Source organism: Salvelinus namaycush, chromosome 9 (assembly GCF_016432855.1).
Source record: "Salvelinus namaycush isolate Seneca chromosome 9, SaNama_1.0, whole genome shotgun sequence".
Lineage (NCBI taxonomy): Eukaryota > Metazoa > Chordata > Actinopteri > Salmoniformes > Salmonidae > Salvelinus > Salvelinus namaycush.
The window spans coordinates 11,540,974-11,559,695 of NC_052315.1; the positions used below are offsets into that span (position 1 = coordinate 11,540,974).

The 18,722-nt window shown below is 43.6% G+C and overlaps 1 protein-coding gene across 1 annotated transcript in view; it reads left to right on the forward strand.

Moving 5' to 3' along the window:
- LOC120053914 overlaps positions 1–18,722 on the forward strand; it is a 171,480-nt gene that overhangs the window by 74,814 nt on the left and 77,944 nt on the right. Inside the window, exons 20-25 of the mRNA XM_039001224.1 lie at positions 4,685–4,857; positions 10,307–10,378; positions 15,276–15,390; positions 15,610–15,672; positions 16,402–16,518; positions 17,348–17,407. Coding sequence (XP_038857152.1) covers positions 4,685–4,857; positions 10,307–10,378; positions 15,276–15,390; positions 15,610–15,672; positions 16,402–16,518; positions 17,348–17,407 — 600 coding nt within the window. The remainder of the gene's footprint in view (positions 1–4,684; positions 4,858–10,306; positions 10,379–15,275; positions 15,391–15,609; positions 15,673–16,401; positions 16,519–17,347; positions 17,408–18,722) is intronic.

Below are 18,722 nucleotides of genomic sequence, written 5' to 3' on the forward strand. Positions count from 1 at the left end.
ATGTCCTTTCATCTTCACTGATTAAAGTGGATTTAACAGGTGACATCAATAAGGGAAGACCACCTGGATTCACCTGGTCAGTCTGTCATGGAAAGAGCAAGTGCTGCTAATGTTTCGTCCACTCAGTGTAAGTTGTAGTGACTGAATAGATGCTGAAGCAAGCACACTAATTAAGTGCTGGTATCAATACAGTTGTCGAGGCAGCCCTACAGAAGTGATGCATAGCCCTCCCATCTCTCTCTCTCTCTCTCTCCCCCTCTCTATCTTTCCATATCTCCTACTCTCTCACTACCTCCCATCCTCTCTTTCTCTCTTTCTTTCTCCCTCTCTCACTACCTCCCTCCCTCTGTCTTTCTTTCTCTGTCTCTCTTCTGTCTTTCTTTCTCTTTCTTTCTTTCTCCCTCCCTCTCTCTCACTATCTCCCTCCCTCTGTCTTTCTTTCTCTGTCTCTCTTCTGTCTTCCTCTCTCTTTCTTTCTCTCTTTCTTTCTCCCTCCCTCTCTCTCACTACCTACCTCCCTCTGTCTTTCTTTCTCTGTCTCTCTCCTGTCTTCCTCTCTCTTTCTTTCTCTCCTTTCTCTTTCTTTCTCTCTGTTTCCTTTCTTTCTTTCTTTCTTTCTTTCTTTCTTTCTTTCTTTCTTGCTTTCTTGCTTTCTCTCCTCTCTCTTCTTTCTTTCTTTCTTTCTTTCTTTCTTTCTTTCTCTCTTTCCTTTCTCTCCTCTCTTTCGCTCTCTCCTCTTTCTTTTTCTTTCTCTTTCCTTCCTCCCCCACTCCCTGTCACATATTACCCTTGAATTTGAGTAAAGCGGTAATGATGGCGCGTCGGAATTAAAGTGACGGTCAGCCGTAAATCCACCAAAAATGAAATGAGACTAATTGTGCCATTAAGGTTATTTCCCTCTCTCTCTCATCTCTATCTCCCCCCCCCCCCCCCCCCACTCCCTGTCCCATATTACCCTTGAATTTGAGTAAAGATGTAATGGCGGCGCGTGGGAGTCAAAGTGGCGGCCGGCCGTAAATCCACCAAAAATGAGACTAATTGTACCATTAAGTTTTTAGACTCGGCACATTTCTCACTGTAAATTGTCCGGGGGGAGGGGTCTGGGTGTTGGGAAGAGCTCCTCTCCTTCTCCCCTTTTCGTGATGAAAGGCGCTGAGTCGGCGGGATGGTCTGAGGGGAGAGCAGTGATTAAAGTCTCTCAGCTTCACGGGATGTCTTAAGTGCGTTCTAAGGACACAGCTCCTAAGTACCTCTGGCTGAGCTTGGCTAGGCCACCACAAGTATTGTGGCTGTGAGAGAGACAGAGAGAGAACCTAGCCCAGCTAATTGTAGCCATCATTGGTGGTACATCCTTTCGTTGTGTGTGTGTGTGTGTGTGTGTGTGTGTGTGTGTGTGTGTGTGTGTGTGTGTGCGTGTGTGTGCGTAAAACAGCCAGGTAGTCTTGACACCAGAGTTCTCTTTTGATCTGAGAGGGATGTTGGATTGTACTCCAGTAATAAACTTAGAGGGTGATATATATATATATATATATACACACGCACAACATTCTCAGTCAGACGAGGTTGGTCTTGAAGCACATATTGTGACTACATAGCTCCAGTTGTTCCTTTACATTTCTCCTAAAACAATGGGGCCCCAATTCAATCTATTGTAGTTAAAGGAAACTGCACTGCAGGTTCACTCCACTCAATACAACTGCAGTACATTAGAATGTTAGAAACACAGGGGTTTCACGACGAAACCGAGCTGATCCTGGACAGTGGCTTTCCCGCGCTATATCTCACCTCTGATCCCTGCCTTGACCCTTAACCCAACCCCCACCGTCACCCTTGGGAGCCTTAACCCCACTCCCACCTTGACCTCTAAGAGTCTTAACACCACCCCAACTCCTACCCTGACCACCATCCCCCTCCCTCCAGGAGAGGAGAGGGAAATGACAGTGGATGAAGAGGAAGAGGAGGACATGGTGGAGGTGAATGGTAGTGAGGGGCAAACCGTGGACTCCTACCCCAGAAAACCTCCACCGTCGTGGGGAGAGTGGGAGAGGGTCAACAGAGGCCCCCGTCCACTCTGGAGCTCAGGAGCAGGTGAATGCTCTACTCCTCTGCATTATTGTGCCTTGGCAAGTCAGACGACAGATGTCTGGCTTCCACCTCTGCATCAGTGCTGGCCAACAGGGGGCAGCAGTGTGTGCCGGCTTTTACTCCAGCCCAGCTGGAACACACCAGACTTAAGTCAATCTCTCAAATCAAATCAAAGTTTATTTGTCACGTTGGCCGAATACAACAGGTGTAGACCTTACAGTGAAATGCTTACTTACAGGCTCTAACCAATAGTGCAAAAAAGGTGTTAGGTGAACAATAGGTAAGTAAAGAAATAAAACAACAGTAAAAAGATAGTGAAAACAGTAGCGAGGCTATATACAGTAGCGAGGCTATATACAGTAGCGAGGCTATATACAGTAGCGAGGCTATAAAAGTAGCGAGGCTACATACAGACACCGGTTAGGTAGGTAGGTTGAGGTAGTATGTACATGTAGATATGGTTAAAGTGACTATGCATATATGATGAACAGAGAGTAGCAGTAGCGTAAAGAGGGGTTGGCGGGTGGCGGGACACAATGCAGATAGCCCGGTTAGCCAATGTGCGGGAGCACTGGTTAGTCAGGCCAATTGAGGTAGTATGTACATATGTACATGAATGTATAGTTAAAGTGACTGTGCATATATGATAAACAGAGAGTAGCAGCAATGTAAATGAGGGGTTGGGGGGAGCACACAATGCAAATAGTCCGGGTAGCCATTTGATTACCTGTTCAGGAGACTTATGGCTTGGGGGTAAAAACTGTTGAGAAGCCTTTTTGTCCTAGACTTGGCACTCCGGTACCGTTTGCCATGCGGTAGTAGAGAGAACAGTCTATGACTGGGGTGGCTGGGGTCTTTGACAATTTTTAGGGCCTTCCTCTAACACCGCCTGGTGTAGAGGTCCTGGATGGCAGGCAGCTTAGCCCCAGTGATGTACTGGGCCGTACGCACTACCCTCTGTAGTGCCTTGCGTTCGGAGGCCGAGCAATTGCCGTACCAGGCAATGATGCAACCAGTCAGGATACTCTCGATGTTGCAGCTGTAGAACCTTTTGAGGATCTCAGGACCCATGCCAAATCTTTTTAGTTTCCTGAGGGGGAATAGGCTTTGTCGTGCCCTCTTCACGACTGTCTTGGTGTGTTTGGACCATTCTAGTTTGTTGGTGATGTAGACACCAAGGAACTTGAAGCTCTCAACCTGCTCCACTACAGCCCCGTCGATGAGAATGGGTGCATGCTCGGTCCTCCTTTTCCTGTAGTCAACAATAATCTCCTTAGTCTTGGTTACGTTGAGGGATAGGTTGTTATTCTGGCACCACCCGGCCAGGTCTCTGACCTCCTCCCTATAGGCTGTCTCGTTGTTGTCGGTGATCAGGCCTACCACTGTTGTGTCGTCTGTAAACATAATGATGGTGTTGGAGTCGTGCCTGGCCATGCAATCGTGGGTGAAAGGGAGTACAGGAGGGGACTGAGCACACACCCCTGAGGGGCTCCAGTGTTGAGGATCAGCATGGCAGATGTGTTGCTACCTACCCTCACCACCTGAGGGGTGGCCCGTCAGGAAGTCCAGGATCCAGTTGCAGAGGGAGGTGTTTAGTCTCAGGATCCTTAGCTTAGTGATGCGCTTTGAGGGTACTATGGTGTTGAACGCTGAGCTGTCTCTCATGTTGTCTTCAAGACCACCGTTGTTATTGGGTCAGTATTATATTAAACATGTTACTGCTATACATTCACAGTGCTGACCATTGTTATTGGGTCAGTATTATATTAAACATGTTACTGCTATACATTCACAGTGCTGACCATTGTTATTGGGTCAGTATTATATTAAACATGTTACTGCTATACATTCACAGTGCTGACCATTGTTATTGGGTCAGTATTATATTAAACATGTTACTGCTATACATTCACAGTGCTGACCATTGTTATTGGGTCAGTATTATATTAAACATGTTACTGCTATACATTCACAGTGCTGACCGTTGTTATTGGGTCAGTATTATATTAAACATGTTACTGCTATACATTCACAGTGCTGACCATTGTTATTGGGTCAGTATTATATTAAACATGTTACTGCTATACATTCACAGTGCTGACCATTGTTATTGGGTCAGTATTATATTAAACATGTTACTGCTATACATTCACAGTGCTGACCATTGTTATTGGGTCAGTATTATATTAAACATGTTACTGCTATACATTCACAGTGCTGACCATTGTTATTGGGTCAGTATTATATTAAACATGTTACTGCTATACATTCACAGTGCTGACCATTGTTATTGGGTCAGTATTATATTAAACATGTTACTGCTATACATTCACAGTGCTGACCATTGTTATTGGGTCAGTATTATATTAAACATGTTACTGCTATACATTCACAGTGCTGACCATTGTTATTGGGTCAGTATTATATTAAACATGTTACTGCTATACATTCACAGTGCTGACCATTGTTATTGGGTCAGTATTATATTAAACATGTTACTGCTATACATTCACAGTGCTGACCGTTGTTATTTAGGGAGAAGGTGGTGGGAGTGTGGCTGGGGACAGGATGAAACTATTTTGTCTTGCCATCTTGACAGGTGGAGGAGGAAGGTGGAGATGGTACTGTGGAGAAGCTGGAGTCCAGAGCCCTCTTTGATCAGCTCTCTCTAGGTCAGTCTGTGAATTCCTGGGTGGAGACTGCGGACAGCGAGGCGGACTCAGACTCCAGGAACGGAAGATCAGAACTCATCCTCACAGACACAGACACAGAGTTAGTACCGCTCTTCTTCGGAATACCAATATTGGTTTAAATGTTTTACCAATACCAACACTCAATCCAAAAAATATTAGTCACATGCTTTGTAAACAGCAGCTGTAGACTAACAGTGAAATGCTTACTTATGGGCCTTCCCAACAATGCAGAGAGAAAGAAAATAGAGAAATAATAGAAAAGTAAAAACACGTAATAATAAATACACAATGATAACGTGGTTATATTCTGGCGCCGACAGAGATGGCCGCCTCGCTTCACTTCGCGTTCCTGGGAAACTATGCAGTATTTTGCAGTATAAGGTAGTTGTTGTGAAATTGTTAGGTTAGATTACTTGTCAGATATTACTACATGGTCGGAACTAGAAGCACAAGCATTTCGCTACACTTGCATTAACATCTGCTTACCATGTGTATGTGACAAATAAAATTTGACTTGATTTGGTACAAGTACCGAGTCGATGTGCAGGGGTACCAGGTAATTGAGGTAGATATGTATATATAACTAGGAATAAATTGACAAGGCAACAGGATAGATAATAAACAGAAGTAGCAAGGTATGTGATGCGTCAAAGTGCAAAAAGGGTCGATGCAGATAGTCCGGGTAGCTATTTGGTTAACTAGAACCTGTTAGAAGCTGTTCAGGGTCCTGATGGTTCCACACTTGGTGCATCGGTGCCATGCGGTAGCAGAGAGAACAGTCTATGACCAGGGTGGCTGGAGTCTTTGACCATTTTTAGTGCCTTCCTCTGACACCGCCTGGTATAGAGGTCCTGGATGGCAGTAAGCTTGGCCCCAGTGATGTACTGGGCCGTACACACTGCCCTCTGTAGTATTTTGTGGTCGGATGCCAAGCAGTTGCCATACCAAGCGGTGATGCAGCCAGTCAAGATTCTCTTGATGATGCAGCTGTAGAACCTTTTGAGGTTCTGAGGGCCCAAGCCAAATCTTTTCAGTCTCCTGAGGGGCCTCCGTGTTGAGGGTCAGTGTGGTGGAGGTGTTCAGTCCCAGGGTCCTTGGACACACCTACTCATTCAAGGGTTTTCCTTTATTTTACTATTTTCTACATTGTAGAATAATAGTGAGGACATCAAAACTATGAAATAACACATATGGAATCATGTAGTAACCAAAAAAGTGTTAAACAAATCCAAATATATTTTACATTTTAGATTCTTCAAAGTAGCCACACTTTGCCTTGATGACAGCTTTTCCAACAGTCTTGAAGGAGTTCCCACATATGCTGAGCACTTGTTGGCTGCTTTTCTTTCACTCTGCAGTTCAACTCATCCCAAACCATCTCAATTGAGTAGGGGCCGGGTGATTGTGGAGGCCAGGTCATCTGATGCAGCACTCCATCACTCTCCTTCTTGGTAAAATAGCCCTTACACAGCCTGGAGATGTGTTTTGTGTCATTGTCCTGTTGAAAAACAAATGATAGTCCCACTAAGCGCAAACCAGATGGAATGGCGAATCACTACTGCTGGTTAAGTGTGCCTTGAGTTCTAGATAAATCACAGACAGTGTCACCAGCAAAGCACCATCACACCACCTCCTCCATGCTTCACGGTGGGAACCACACATGCGGAGATCATCCGTTCACCTACACTGCGTCTCACAAAGACATGGCGGTTGGAGCCAAAAATCTCACATTACGACTCATCAGACCAAAGGACAGATTTGCATCGGTCTAATGTCCATGGCTCAAGTTTATTGGCCCAAGCAAGTCTCTTCTTCTTATTGGTGTCCGTTAGTAGTGGTTTCTTTGCAGCAATTCGACCATGAATGCCTGATTCACGCAGTCTCCTCTGAACAGTTGATGTTGAGATGTCTGTTACTTGAACTCTGTGAAGCATTTATTTGGGCTGCAATCTGAGGTGCAGTTAACTCTAATGAACTTATCCTCTGCAGCAGAGGTAACTCTGGGTCTTCCTTTCCTGTGGCAGTCCTCATGAGAGCCAGTTTCATCATAGAGCTTGGTGGTTTTTGCGACTGCACTTGAAGAAACTTTAAAAGTTCTTGACATTTTCCGGATTGACTGACCTTCATGTCTTAAAGTAGTGATGGACTGTCGTTTCTCTTTGCTTATTTGAGCTGTTCTTGCCATAATATGGACTTGGTCTTGTATCAAATAGAGCTTTGTTCTGTATACCACCCTACCTTGTCACAACACAACTGATTGGCTGAAATGCATTAAGATGGAAAGAAATTCCACAAATTAATTTTTAACAAGGCACAACTGTTAATTGAAATGCATTCCAGGTAACTACCTCATGAAGCTGGTTGAGAGAATTCCAAGAGTGTGTAAAGCTGTCATCAAGGCAAAGGGTGGCTACTATATAAAATATATTTTGATTTGTTTAACACTTTTTTTTGGCTACTACATGATTCCATATGTGTTATTTCATAGTTTTGATGTCTTCACTATTATTCTACAATGTAGAAAATAGTAAAATTAAAGAAAAACCCTTGAATGTGTAGGTATGTACAAACTTTTGACTGGTACTGTATATTATCCATGTCCTTGTTCAGCCACGACTCCGTGAAACATAGGATATTACAGTTCTTCAGGTCCCGTTGTTAGGATAGTCTCGACCGGAGCTTGTTCAGTTTGTTCTGTACGTTTACCAAATGAACGGAAGGTAGAGGCAAATTATTTATTTGTTAGGGTGCCCGTACGTCGGTCTCTTTTACGCCACCTCTTCCTTTTAGTGAAAGCTTTTCTGAAGTCCAGAAGCTATTTTCGGTGGAAACATGCACAAAAAACAAAAAATATAAAAGTTTGTAATGACAGAATGAATAGAATGTAATCTACCTTGTTTAGTGTCATTTATGTCAGACAGTGTCTCCTCTTTAGTGGGTTGAGTAAGAGTTACATGTCATTACAGTTGTCTGTAGTAATTACGTTCATTCTCAAAAATGTAGTTGATTTGCTCATTCTCTGGCTCTCTAGTAGGCTTGGAGCCCCCTCTGCTGGTAACATGATGGTATGGCAGGCAGTGACTCCAGTGACGTTGCCTGAGTCATTCATACATACAGTATATCTGAACCATGATCTGAAAATACAGGATTGGACAGTGTATCCCAACTTGTTTTTGCCGTAGCACTAACAAACCTGATTCAAATCAAATGTATTTATAAAGCCCTTTTTACATCAGCAGATGTCACAAATACAGAAACTCAGCCTAAAACCCCAAACAGCAAGCAATGCAGATGTAGAAGCACGGTGGCTAGGAAAAACTCCCTAGAAAGGAATAAACCTAGAGAGGAACCAGGCTCTGAGAGGTGGCCAGTGCTCTCCTGGCTGTGCCGGGTGGAGTTAATAAGAGTACATGGTCATTAAGGCCAGATCGTTCTTCAAGATGTTCAAACATTTATAGATGACCAGCAGGGACAAATAATAATCACAGTGGTTGTAGAGGGTGCAACAGGTCAGCACCTCAGGAGTAAATGTCAGTTGGCAGTTGGAGAGAAGGAGAGAGAGAGGGAGAGAAGGAGAGAGAGAGGGAGAGAATGAGAGAGAGAGGGAGAGAAGGAGAGAGAGGGAGAGAAGGAGAGAGAGGGAGGGAAGGAGAGAGAGAGGGAGGGAAGGAGAGAGAGAGGGAGGGAAGGAGAGAGTGAGGGAGGGAGGGAATAAGAGAGAAGGAGAGAGAAGGAGAGAGAGAGGGAGGGAGGGAATGAGAGAGAAGGAGAGAGAGGGAGGGAAGAAGAGAGAGAGGGAGAGAAGGGGAGAGGGAGGGAAGGAGAGAGAAGGAGAGAGGGAGGGAAGGAGAGAGAGAGGGAGGGAAGGCGAGAAGGAGAGAGAGAGGGAGGGAATGAGAGAGAGAGGGAGGGAATGAGAGAGAGAGGGAGGGAATGAGAGAGAGAGGGAGGGAAGGAGAGCGAGAGAGGGAGGGAAGGAGAGAGAGAGGGAGGGAAGGAAGGAGAGAGAGAGAGGGAGGGAAGGAGAGAGAGAGAGGGAGGGAAGGCGAGAATGAGAGAGAGAGGGAGGGAAGGGGCCAGGGAGGAGGACGACACTGGTAGGACAACAGATCTCGCTTTAGAGCCACAGTCAACACACACACAATCTACATTCACCATCACCTCTGGTTGTTATTTAAAGAGCAACACACAATCTACATTCACCATCACCTCTGGTTGTTATTTAAAGAGCAACACACAATCTACATTCACCATCACCTCTGGTTGTTATTTAAAGAGCAACACACATTCTACATTCACCATCACCTCTGGTTGTTATTTAAAGAGCAACACACAATCTACATTCACCATCACCTCTGGTTGTTATTTAAAGAGAAACACACAATCTACATTCACCATCACCTCTGGTTGTTATTTAAAGAGCAACACACAATCTACATTCACCATCACCTCTGGTTGTTATTTAAAGAGCAACACACAATCTACATTCACCATCACCTCTGGTTGTTATTTAAAGAGCAACACACATTCTACATTCACCATCACCTCTGGTTGTTATTTAAAGAGCAACACACAATCTACATTCACCATCACCTCTGGTTGTTATTTAAAGAGCAACACACAATCTACATTCACCATCACCTCTGGTTGTTATTTAAAGAGCAACACACATTCTACATTCACCATCACCTCTGGTTGTTATTTAAAGAGCAACACACATTCTACATTCACCATCACCTCTGGTTGTTATTTAAAGAGCAACGAATCCCTTTAAAAACGGACTATGTGGCATCATTATGAGTCAGAAGCAGTTATTCTAGCGTCAAAATAGACTACAAAGTGTAAATAGGATCATTTTGGTTATAAAGTCTCCTCTAAAACGGAGTTAGGAACATCTGTGCCTCACACCAGGTAAATGAAGGCTGGGTTTTGATCTGATGTCCATGTGCCCACTAACATGGGGTGATCAGCTGTGGTGATTGGTCTCTATCCAATAGCATAGACGGTGAGACAGACCTGCCCAGCAGCTCCGACTTTGTTTACATAAGACAACACGTCACACATTTTTTTAACTTGAGAAATACTGCATCAAACACCTTAGTTAGATGTAAAATTGCACGACTAAAACTTCCTCTGCAAAAACACCAAAATGAATGACCGATTTCTTGAGTTATCTTCGATTCATTCTGGGGATTTTCAGGAAGTGAAAAAGGTTTCCGCGTCTACAGTGTCTCATGGGGGACAAACATAATTAACCAAACCCAGAATCGGTCAGGAAACACCCCTCCAAGACCGAAATATATTTTTTCTAATGAGCAACAGAAAAACACATGTTCCAAACGACGTGTTCAGTCACTGTTTAACCTTTCGCTAACTGGGAAAAGACCCTTGGGGTCAGAAACCTGCAAGAGGTCAGCAGGAAGTAGTCAGCGTGTAGATACAGAACAGGTGAACGTACAGGGACAATACATTAAAATCAATTAGTGGTCAATTACAGTGGTTAACAACATCTTGGCGTGTGCTCTCAGTGATCTACCTGAGAGGGAGGAAGGAGAGGGAAAGGAAACCCCTGCCTTCAGTCACTGGGGACCCCCACGCAGGTAAGGGCTGTGTCCATGTGTGTCCGTTTGTCTGTCTGTATGTGTCAAAGTGGATACTGACAAAGTATCTTTTTTTAATTAAACATTTAACAGATTCACTAAATTCACCTTGTTTTTTGGGTCACGGTTCGTTTTTATTTTATCGGGTACAGAAGGACTGGGGAAAGAATCATTATAGAATGTGTAGTTTGGAACCTGGACGATAATTTATCACAGTTAAAAGAAATGTCAAACTCAAGGCCCACCTAATAGAGAGCAATGTGATCATAACTGCAGTGGTTGTGTGTGTATGTGGACCTGCGTGAGTGTGTGTGTGGTAGTGTGCAGGGCCGTAACCACGGTTTGTGTTTTAGTGTTATTAGATCGACTGAGATGAATGAACCTACAGCAGCCAAGGTCATAATGGCTAGGGTTATTTTTGCTTGCTTTTGCTGTTCTCCAAACAGTATTTAAGTTTTTTTTATTATATAGAAATGCAGTAAATGAGCTTCAACTTTCCAAAAAGGTGGTGGGGAAGGTTCCCCCACAGCATTTTTTGGGGAAAGTTTGAACTAATATACTTAATTTCTATACAATAAAAAAAAACGTTCAAATACTGTTTGGAGAACAGCAAAATCAAGCAAAAATAACCCTAGCCATTATGACCTTGGCTGCTGTAGGTTCATTCACCGCAGTCCATCTACAAACACACAGCCTATTAGCTACACAATTGTAATGTTATACCCCTGAAAGGATGGAAATATGACAAATGATTCACACTGACACATTTATCAGCGACGAAATGAAAACGTAGGACATTTTTTGGAACTATTGTTTGCGTGTTTATTGCATTTTAATGTAAGGCCTATAAGGAAGATGGGTCAATGGGAGATGTTCATATATGAAACATATCGTATGTGTTTAAGTTCCTAACTTGTTTGATAAGATTAGTACAGATTTTCTCAGCGGTCCCCACATGGGGCCACGACCTCCAGTTTGGGAACCACTGTACTAACCTTTCCCTCTGCTCCCTCCCTCCTGCATGCAATGCGTCTCGCCTCACCACTGAGCGCCACATCATCACTGTCTTCCTCAGTAGCCTACTCTCTGTAAAGCAAAGTTATTGCGTGAATTTAGTAGCATATTTTCTGCTCCTGCTGAGGTAGGCTCCGTTTAACGTTAGCTTTTGCTTCTTGCGTCATCTTTCTAGCTGGCTAAGTAATATTAGCCAGAGCCCTTCAACTGCAATCGAAGTCTCTGCCGACGGACCCACCTGACTGACTGACATATCTATAAGCTTGTGCACTCATTCTCCGAGTGTCGTTTTTTGTTTGTGTGGGGGATGTCTGTAGACACGGCAGGAGTCGCGGGATCGTTTTAAAATGGCGTTTTGTCCGGCATTTCGCAAACACAGCAGCGTCTCTATTGCCTACTTGAGCTGATTTAGTTTGTTCCTAGTCGGCCCTCGACCTGTGACACGGGAGGGCAGAGTTAGCCGTTTGAGAGCGTGGTGAATGTGCTTTTAAAAAGGCATATCCAGGGGACGCAGGCGGACATGATGAGCAAACCACTGTTCATGATTCCACTGGTTTTTGAAAGAAAAACAAATTTTTGTCCATTAAAATAGCATCATATTGATCATAAATACAGTGTAGACATTGTTAATGTTGTAAATGACATTTGTAGCTGGAAACGGTAGATTTGTTATGGAATATCTACATAGGCGTACAGAGGCCCATTATCAGCAACCATCACTCCTGTGATCCAATGGCACGTTGTGTTAGCTAATCCAAGTTTATCATTTTAAAAGCTAATTGATCATTAGAAAACCCTTTTGCAATTATGTTAGTACAGCTGAAAACTGTTGTGCTGATTAAAGAAGCAATAAAACTGGCCTTCTTTAGACTAGTTGAGTATCTGTAGCATCAGCATTTGTGGGTTTCGATTACAGGCTCAAAATGGCCAGAAACAAAGAACTTTCTTCTGAAACTCGTCAGTCTATTCTTGTTCTGAGAAATGAAAGCTATTCCATGCGATAAATTGCCAAGAAACTGAAGATCTCGTACAACACTGTGTACTACTCCCTTCACAGAAACTGAGTTTATATACATACAGTACCGGTCAAAAGATTGAACACACCTACTTATTCCAGGGTTTGTCTTTATTTTTACTTTTTTCTACATTGTAGAATAATAGTGAAGACATCAAAACTATGAAATAACATGTATGGAATCATGTAGTAACCAAAAAAGTGTTAAACAAATCAAAATATATTTTATATTTGAGATTCTTCAAAGTAGCCACCCTTTGCCTTGATGACATCTTTGCACACTCTTAGCATTCTCTCAATCAGCTTCGTGAGGTAGTCACCTGGAATGCATTTCAATGAACAGGTATGCCTTGTTAAAAGTTAATTTGTGGAATTTCTTTCCTTCTTAATGCATTTGAGCCAATCAGTTGTGTGTGACAAGGTAGGGTGGTATATAGAAGATAGCCCTATTTGGAAAAAGACCAAGTCCATATTATGGCAAGAACAGCTCCAATAAGCAATGAGAAACGTCAGCCCTTCATTACTTTAAGACATGAAGGTCAGTCAAACTTTTAAAGGTTCTTCAAATGCAGTCACAAAAACCATCAAGTGCTATGATGAAACAGGCTCTCATGAGGGCCGCCACAGGAAAGGAAGACCCAGAGTTACCTCTGCTGCAGAGGATAAGTTCATTAGAACTTACATGATTCCATATGTGTTATTTAATATTTAAAGTACAGACAGAGCTGTTGTAACTGAGTCAGATTTGTAGGCCTCCTTGCTCACACACAAGTTTTCTATAGGATTGACTTCAGGGCTTTGTGATGGCCACTCCAGTACCTTGACTTTGCTGTCCTTAAGCCATTTTGCCACAACTTTGGAAGTATGCTTGGGGTCATTGTCCATTTGGAAGATCCATTTGCGACCAAGCTTTAACTTGGCTGATTGATGTCTTGAGACGTTGCTTCAACATATCCACATAATTTTCCTCCCTCATGATGATCTATTTTGTGAAGTGCACAAGTTGTCTCGATTGTCGTCGGGAGAAGGAGAAGAGGACCAAAGTGCAGCGTGATAAGTATTCATAATACTTTTAATAAATATGAACACTCAAACAAAAACAACAAACCGACAAAAGAACAGTTCTGCAAGGTGCAACAAAACACTAAACAGAAAACAACCACCCACAACTCAGTGGGAAAACAAGCTACCTAAGTATGGTTCTCAATCAGAGACAACGATTGACAGCTGCCTCTGATTGGGAACCATACCAGGCCAAACACAATAGAAATAGAAAACATAGACATACAAACATAGAATGCCCACCCACATCACACCCCGACCAAACAAAAAATAGAAACATACAAAGCAATCTATGGTCAGGGCGTGACACCAGTCCCTCCTGCAGTAAAGCACCCCCACAACATGATGCTGCCACTGCCGTGCTTCACGGTTGGGATGATGTTCTTTTGCTCCCCCTTTTTCCTCCAAACATAACAATGGTCATTATGGCCAAACAGTTCAATTTTGGTTTCATCAGACCAGAGGACATTTCTCCAAAAAGTGTGATTTTTGTCCCCATGTGCAGTTGCAGACCGTAGTCTGGCTTTTTTATGGCGGTTTTGGAGCAGTGGCTTCTTCCTTGCTGAGCGGCCTCATTTTACTGTGGATGTAGACACTTTTGTACCTGTTTCCTCCAGCATCTTCAGCATCTTGTACCTGTTTCCTCCAGCATCTTCACAGCACCTTTGCTGTTGTTCTGGGATTGATTTGCACTTTTCGCACCAAAGTACGTTCATCTCTAGGAGACAGAACGCGTCTCCTTCCTGAGCGGTATGACGGCTGTGTGGTCCAATGGTGTTTATACTTGCGTACTATTGTTTGTACAGATGAACGTGGTACCTTCAGGCGTTTGGAAATTGCTCTCAAGGATGAACCAGACTTGTGGAGGTCTACAATACTAAGGTCTTGGCTGATTTCTTTTGATTTTCCCATGATGTCAAGCAAAGAGGCACTGAGTTTGAAGTTAGGCCTTGAAATACATCCACAGGTACACCTCCAATTGACTCAAATTATGTCAATTAGCCTATCAGAAGCTTTTAAAGCCATGACATAATTCTCTGGAATTTTCCAAGCTGTTTCAAGGCACCGTCAACTTAGTGTATGTAAACTTCTGACCCACTGGAATTGTGATACAGTGAATTGTAAGTGAAATAATCTGTCTGTAAACAATTGTTGGAAAAATGACTTGTGTCATGCAGAAAGTAGATGTCCTAACCGACTTGCCAAAACTATAGTTTGTTAACAAGAAACTTGTGGAGTGGTTGAAAAACGAGTTTTAATGACTCCAACCTAAGTGTATGTAAACTTCCGACTTCAACTGTATGTACATTGTCATTTTTTCTAATATTAATTTTTTCTGAGGTCCGAGACTCGTCCTCATAATAGTTAGGGCCATGGTTGTGTGTGCCTGTCTCATCCCGAGAGCAGTCATGACTCATGAACACTTTAATGAGCTTTTCTGGTACATAATGGATGTAGGCGAGATGCCTGAGTAATGGAGATCACAGGCTTTGTGTGTGTACGTGTGTCTGTCTTTCTGTCTGTGTGTGTGTACGTGTGTACGTGTGTCTGTCTCTCTGTGTGTATGTGTACGTGCGTCTGTCTCTTTCTGTGTGTGTGTGTACGTGTGTCTGTCTCTCTGTGTGTACGTGTGTCTGTCTTTCTGTCTGTGTGTGTGTGTGTGTACGTGTGTACGTGCGTCTGTCTCTCTGTGTGTATGTGTACGTGCGTCTGTCTCTTTCTGTGTGTGTGTGTGTGTGTGTGTGTGTGTGCGTTTTCGCTCGTCTGTGTGTGAACTTACCCTGGCATGTGCCCACGTGCTTCCAGAGTGGAGGTGTGGCAGGAGGATGGCGAGTCTCTTGGCATCAGCATCGTGGGCGGGCAAAGCGTCATCAAGAGACTGAAGAACGGAGAGGAACTCAAGGGCATCTTTATCAAACAGGTGACGCCGTGCCAACATTCTCCCTCTCTCCACTTTGTAGCTTAAAGCTTCAGTCAGGGATTTGTGAAGCCTTATACCAAAACAAGTGGTATCGTACCCTGTTTTGATTTTGTTTAAATCCCAGAATGTAGCTTTACATCTTTATATTGATTCAGAAATGTATCATAACTTGTATCTTTTTATTTCATTAATGAATTGAATTAATTAAATAAATTACAGGTACTGCCGGAGAGCCCAGCAGGACGCACTCGCTCCCTCAAGACTGGAGACAAGATAGTGCAGGTGAGGAGGAGAGAACGCTAGCACAATGCTATAGCAGTGACACAGCAATGATACAGAAATGCTAATTCAACACTGTAGCAACACTAGAGGAAACTACTTATGACACCATGTCAATGCTACAGAAACGCAAACCGCAAATTCCAGACAGGTTGGTGACCTCTGTTGAATCCTCTCCCCCCACCCCACTCTCTCTCTCTTTCCCCCCCCTCTCTCTCTCTCTCTCTCTCTCCCCCTCTCTATTTCTCTCTCTCTCCCCCCTCTCTTTCTCTCTCTCTCCCCCTCTTTCTCTCTCTCATCTCTCTCTTTCTGGCGTGTTCTCTCTCTTTTGACCCCTTTTCGTACTCTCTCCTCTTTCCATCTCTATCCCCTGTCTCACCACTCTATCTCATGCCATCCCTTTTTCTTTCTGTATGTTCTTTCCTGTCTCCTCCCTCTCTTCCCCCTCTCCTCTCTCTCTTTCTCCTCTCTCTCTTCCCCATCTCCTCTCTCTCTTCCCCCTCTCCTCTCTCTCTTCCCCCTCTCCTCTCTCTCTTCCCCCTCTCCTCTCTTTCTGTGTGCGTGTGTGCCTGTGTCTGTCTGTGTGTGTTTGTGTGTGTGTGTGTGTGTGTGTGTGTGTGTGTGTGTGTGTGTGTGTGTGTGTGTGTGTGTGTGTGTGTGTGTGTGTGTGTGTGTGTGTGTGTGCTCTCGCACGAGCCTGTGTGTGTGTGTGTGTGTGTGTGTGTGTGTGTGTGTCAGGTATCAGGTGTGGACCTCCAGAATGTCAGTCATGAGGAGGCAGTCCAGGTCATCAAGACAGCTCCCAGTCCCGTGGTCTTCATCGTTCAGAGCCTCTCTGCCACGCCAAGGGTAAACATACACCCACACACACACACACATGCAGCACAAATCATGACCCAACAAAATGTATTTATATTTTTATATCCCTCAGATGCTCAAGTGTTTTCTTAGGGGATAGGCAGTTTATTGGTGAGCGTCTCTTCAGTGTTACAGTGTGTATCACTGTTGTAGTTCGTGGTGCCCCCTCTTTGCCTTAGAGAATTGGTTGTGTTTGCTCTGCTGCTTCTCTTGTAGGTTAGAATTTCTTGTAGTTGTTGTTATTTCAGCTGGTGCTTGGTGCATGAATGGAGTTTGACGCTCTTCCTTTCGCATGTCTATGTGTCTGTCCGTGTATGTGTGCTTGCGTGTGTGTCTGTCTCTCTCTCTCTCTCTCTGTCTGTCTGTCTGTCTGTCTGTCTGTCTGTCTGTCTGTCTGTCTGTCTGTCTGTCTGTCTGTCTGTCTGTCTGTCTGTCTGTCTGTCTGTCTGTCTGTCTGTCTGTCTGTCTGTCTCTGTATGTCTCTGTCTGTCTGTCTGTCTGTCTGTCTGTCTGTCTGTCTGTCTGTCTGTCTGTCTGTCTGTCTGTCTGTCTGTCTGTATGTCTCTGTCTGTCTCTCTGTCTGTCTGTGTGTCTCTGTCTGTGTGTCTGTGTGTCTGTCTGTCTGTCTGTCTGTCTGTCTGTCTGTCTGTCTGTCTGTCTGTCTGCCTGTGTGTGTGTCTGTATATGTCTGTATGTCTCTGTATGTCTCTGTCTGTCTGTCTGTCTGTCTGTCTGTCTGTCTGTCTGTCTGTCTGTCTGTCTGTCTGTCTGTCTGTCTGTCTGTCTGTCTGTCTGTCTGCATTTGTCTTTCTCTTTCCAGCCTGTCTCACTAACGGCGCCCAGTTACAGAAAACACAAGGCAAAGAGCAGAGTCATGCCGGTAAGCAGCCCCCCACTTTCTGAGAAAAAGATTTGGTGGTGAAAATGTCACAGGCTTGGTTATAACTTTTAACTTTTAAAATATGTTTATTAGGGCTGACCCCAATTAGTCGGATGGTCGATTGTTTGGTCGATCGGCAGTTGGTCGAGCTTTAGCTGTGTGTGTTTGTGTGTGTGTGTGTGTGTGTGTATGTGTGTGTATATATATAGCATGGTGCACAAGAAGACACCTGTCTGAGTGGACTGATCCATTGTGGAGATCTTTGGGATGGCACAGTCCAAGTTTTGTGCTACTGAAATTGTATATGGTTATAATTACATAAGAACAATGAGTCAACACTAATACAAATAATATTATTTAATAACAAATGTGCTTTCTCCCGCATTGGATAGCGGTCGCTGTCCGCTGTTCAGAAACACATCCGTGCTCTGTTGAATTGGAGCCTTTTCCTAGACCATGTTGCTATGAGCATAATAGCAAAGTTAACCAGCATATTGGTGTTAACAAAAACAATGCAGTGGAGGCAGCAGAATGAGGAGATGAGAAGACAACCCCAACTTAATTAGGTCAACAGCCTAACTGTTAAATGTGCCTGGCTTTAGAAATCAGGTCAACAGCCTAACTGTTAAATGTGCCTGGCTTTAGAAATCAGGTCAACAGCCTAACTGTTAAATGTGCCTGGCTTTAGAAATCAGGTCAACAGCCTAACTGTTAAATGTGCCTGGCTTTAGAAATCAGGTCAACAGCCTAACTGTTAAATGTGCCTGGCTTTAGAAATCAGGTCAACAGCCTAACTGTTAAATGTGCCTGGCTTTAGAAATCAGGTCAACAGCCTAACTGTTAAATGTGCCTGGCTTTAGAAATCAGGTCAACAGTCTAACTGTTAAATGTGCCTGGCTTTAGAAATCAGGTCAACAGCCTAACTGTTAAATGTGCCTGGCTTTAGAAATCATCAATATACTGTTTCTACAGAAATAAGACTGATCCTGCTTCTGTTGCCTGTTTGAGTGTTTGTTTAACAGCTTGCTGACTCCGTGAGCACCAAACTTCACACAACTAGTAAATCATTTCACAGATTCATCTGTTTTTAATCTTTGCTATGCTGTAATAAAGGCTTTACAGTTTTGGGGGCGTTAGAACAGACTGGTATTACTTATAATGAGATTTAGTGTTTTTTTAAACTGTTCCAAACAGGCAAAAAATTATATTTCAATCTTGTTTGTCACACAAAATACACACAGCTTTCACTCCTGTAGCCTCCTTGTTCTTGATCTCCTTCTTAATGTTATTATTACTATTATTGCTATTATTATTA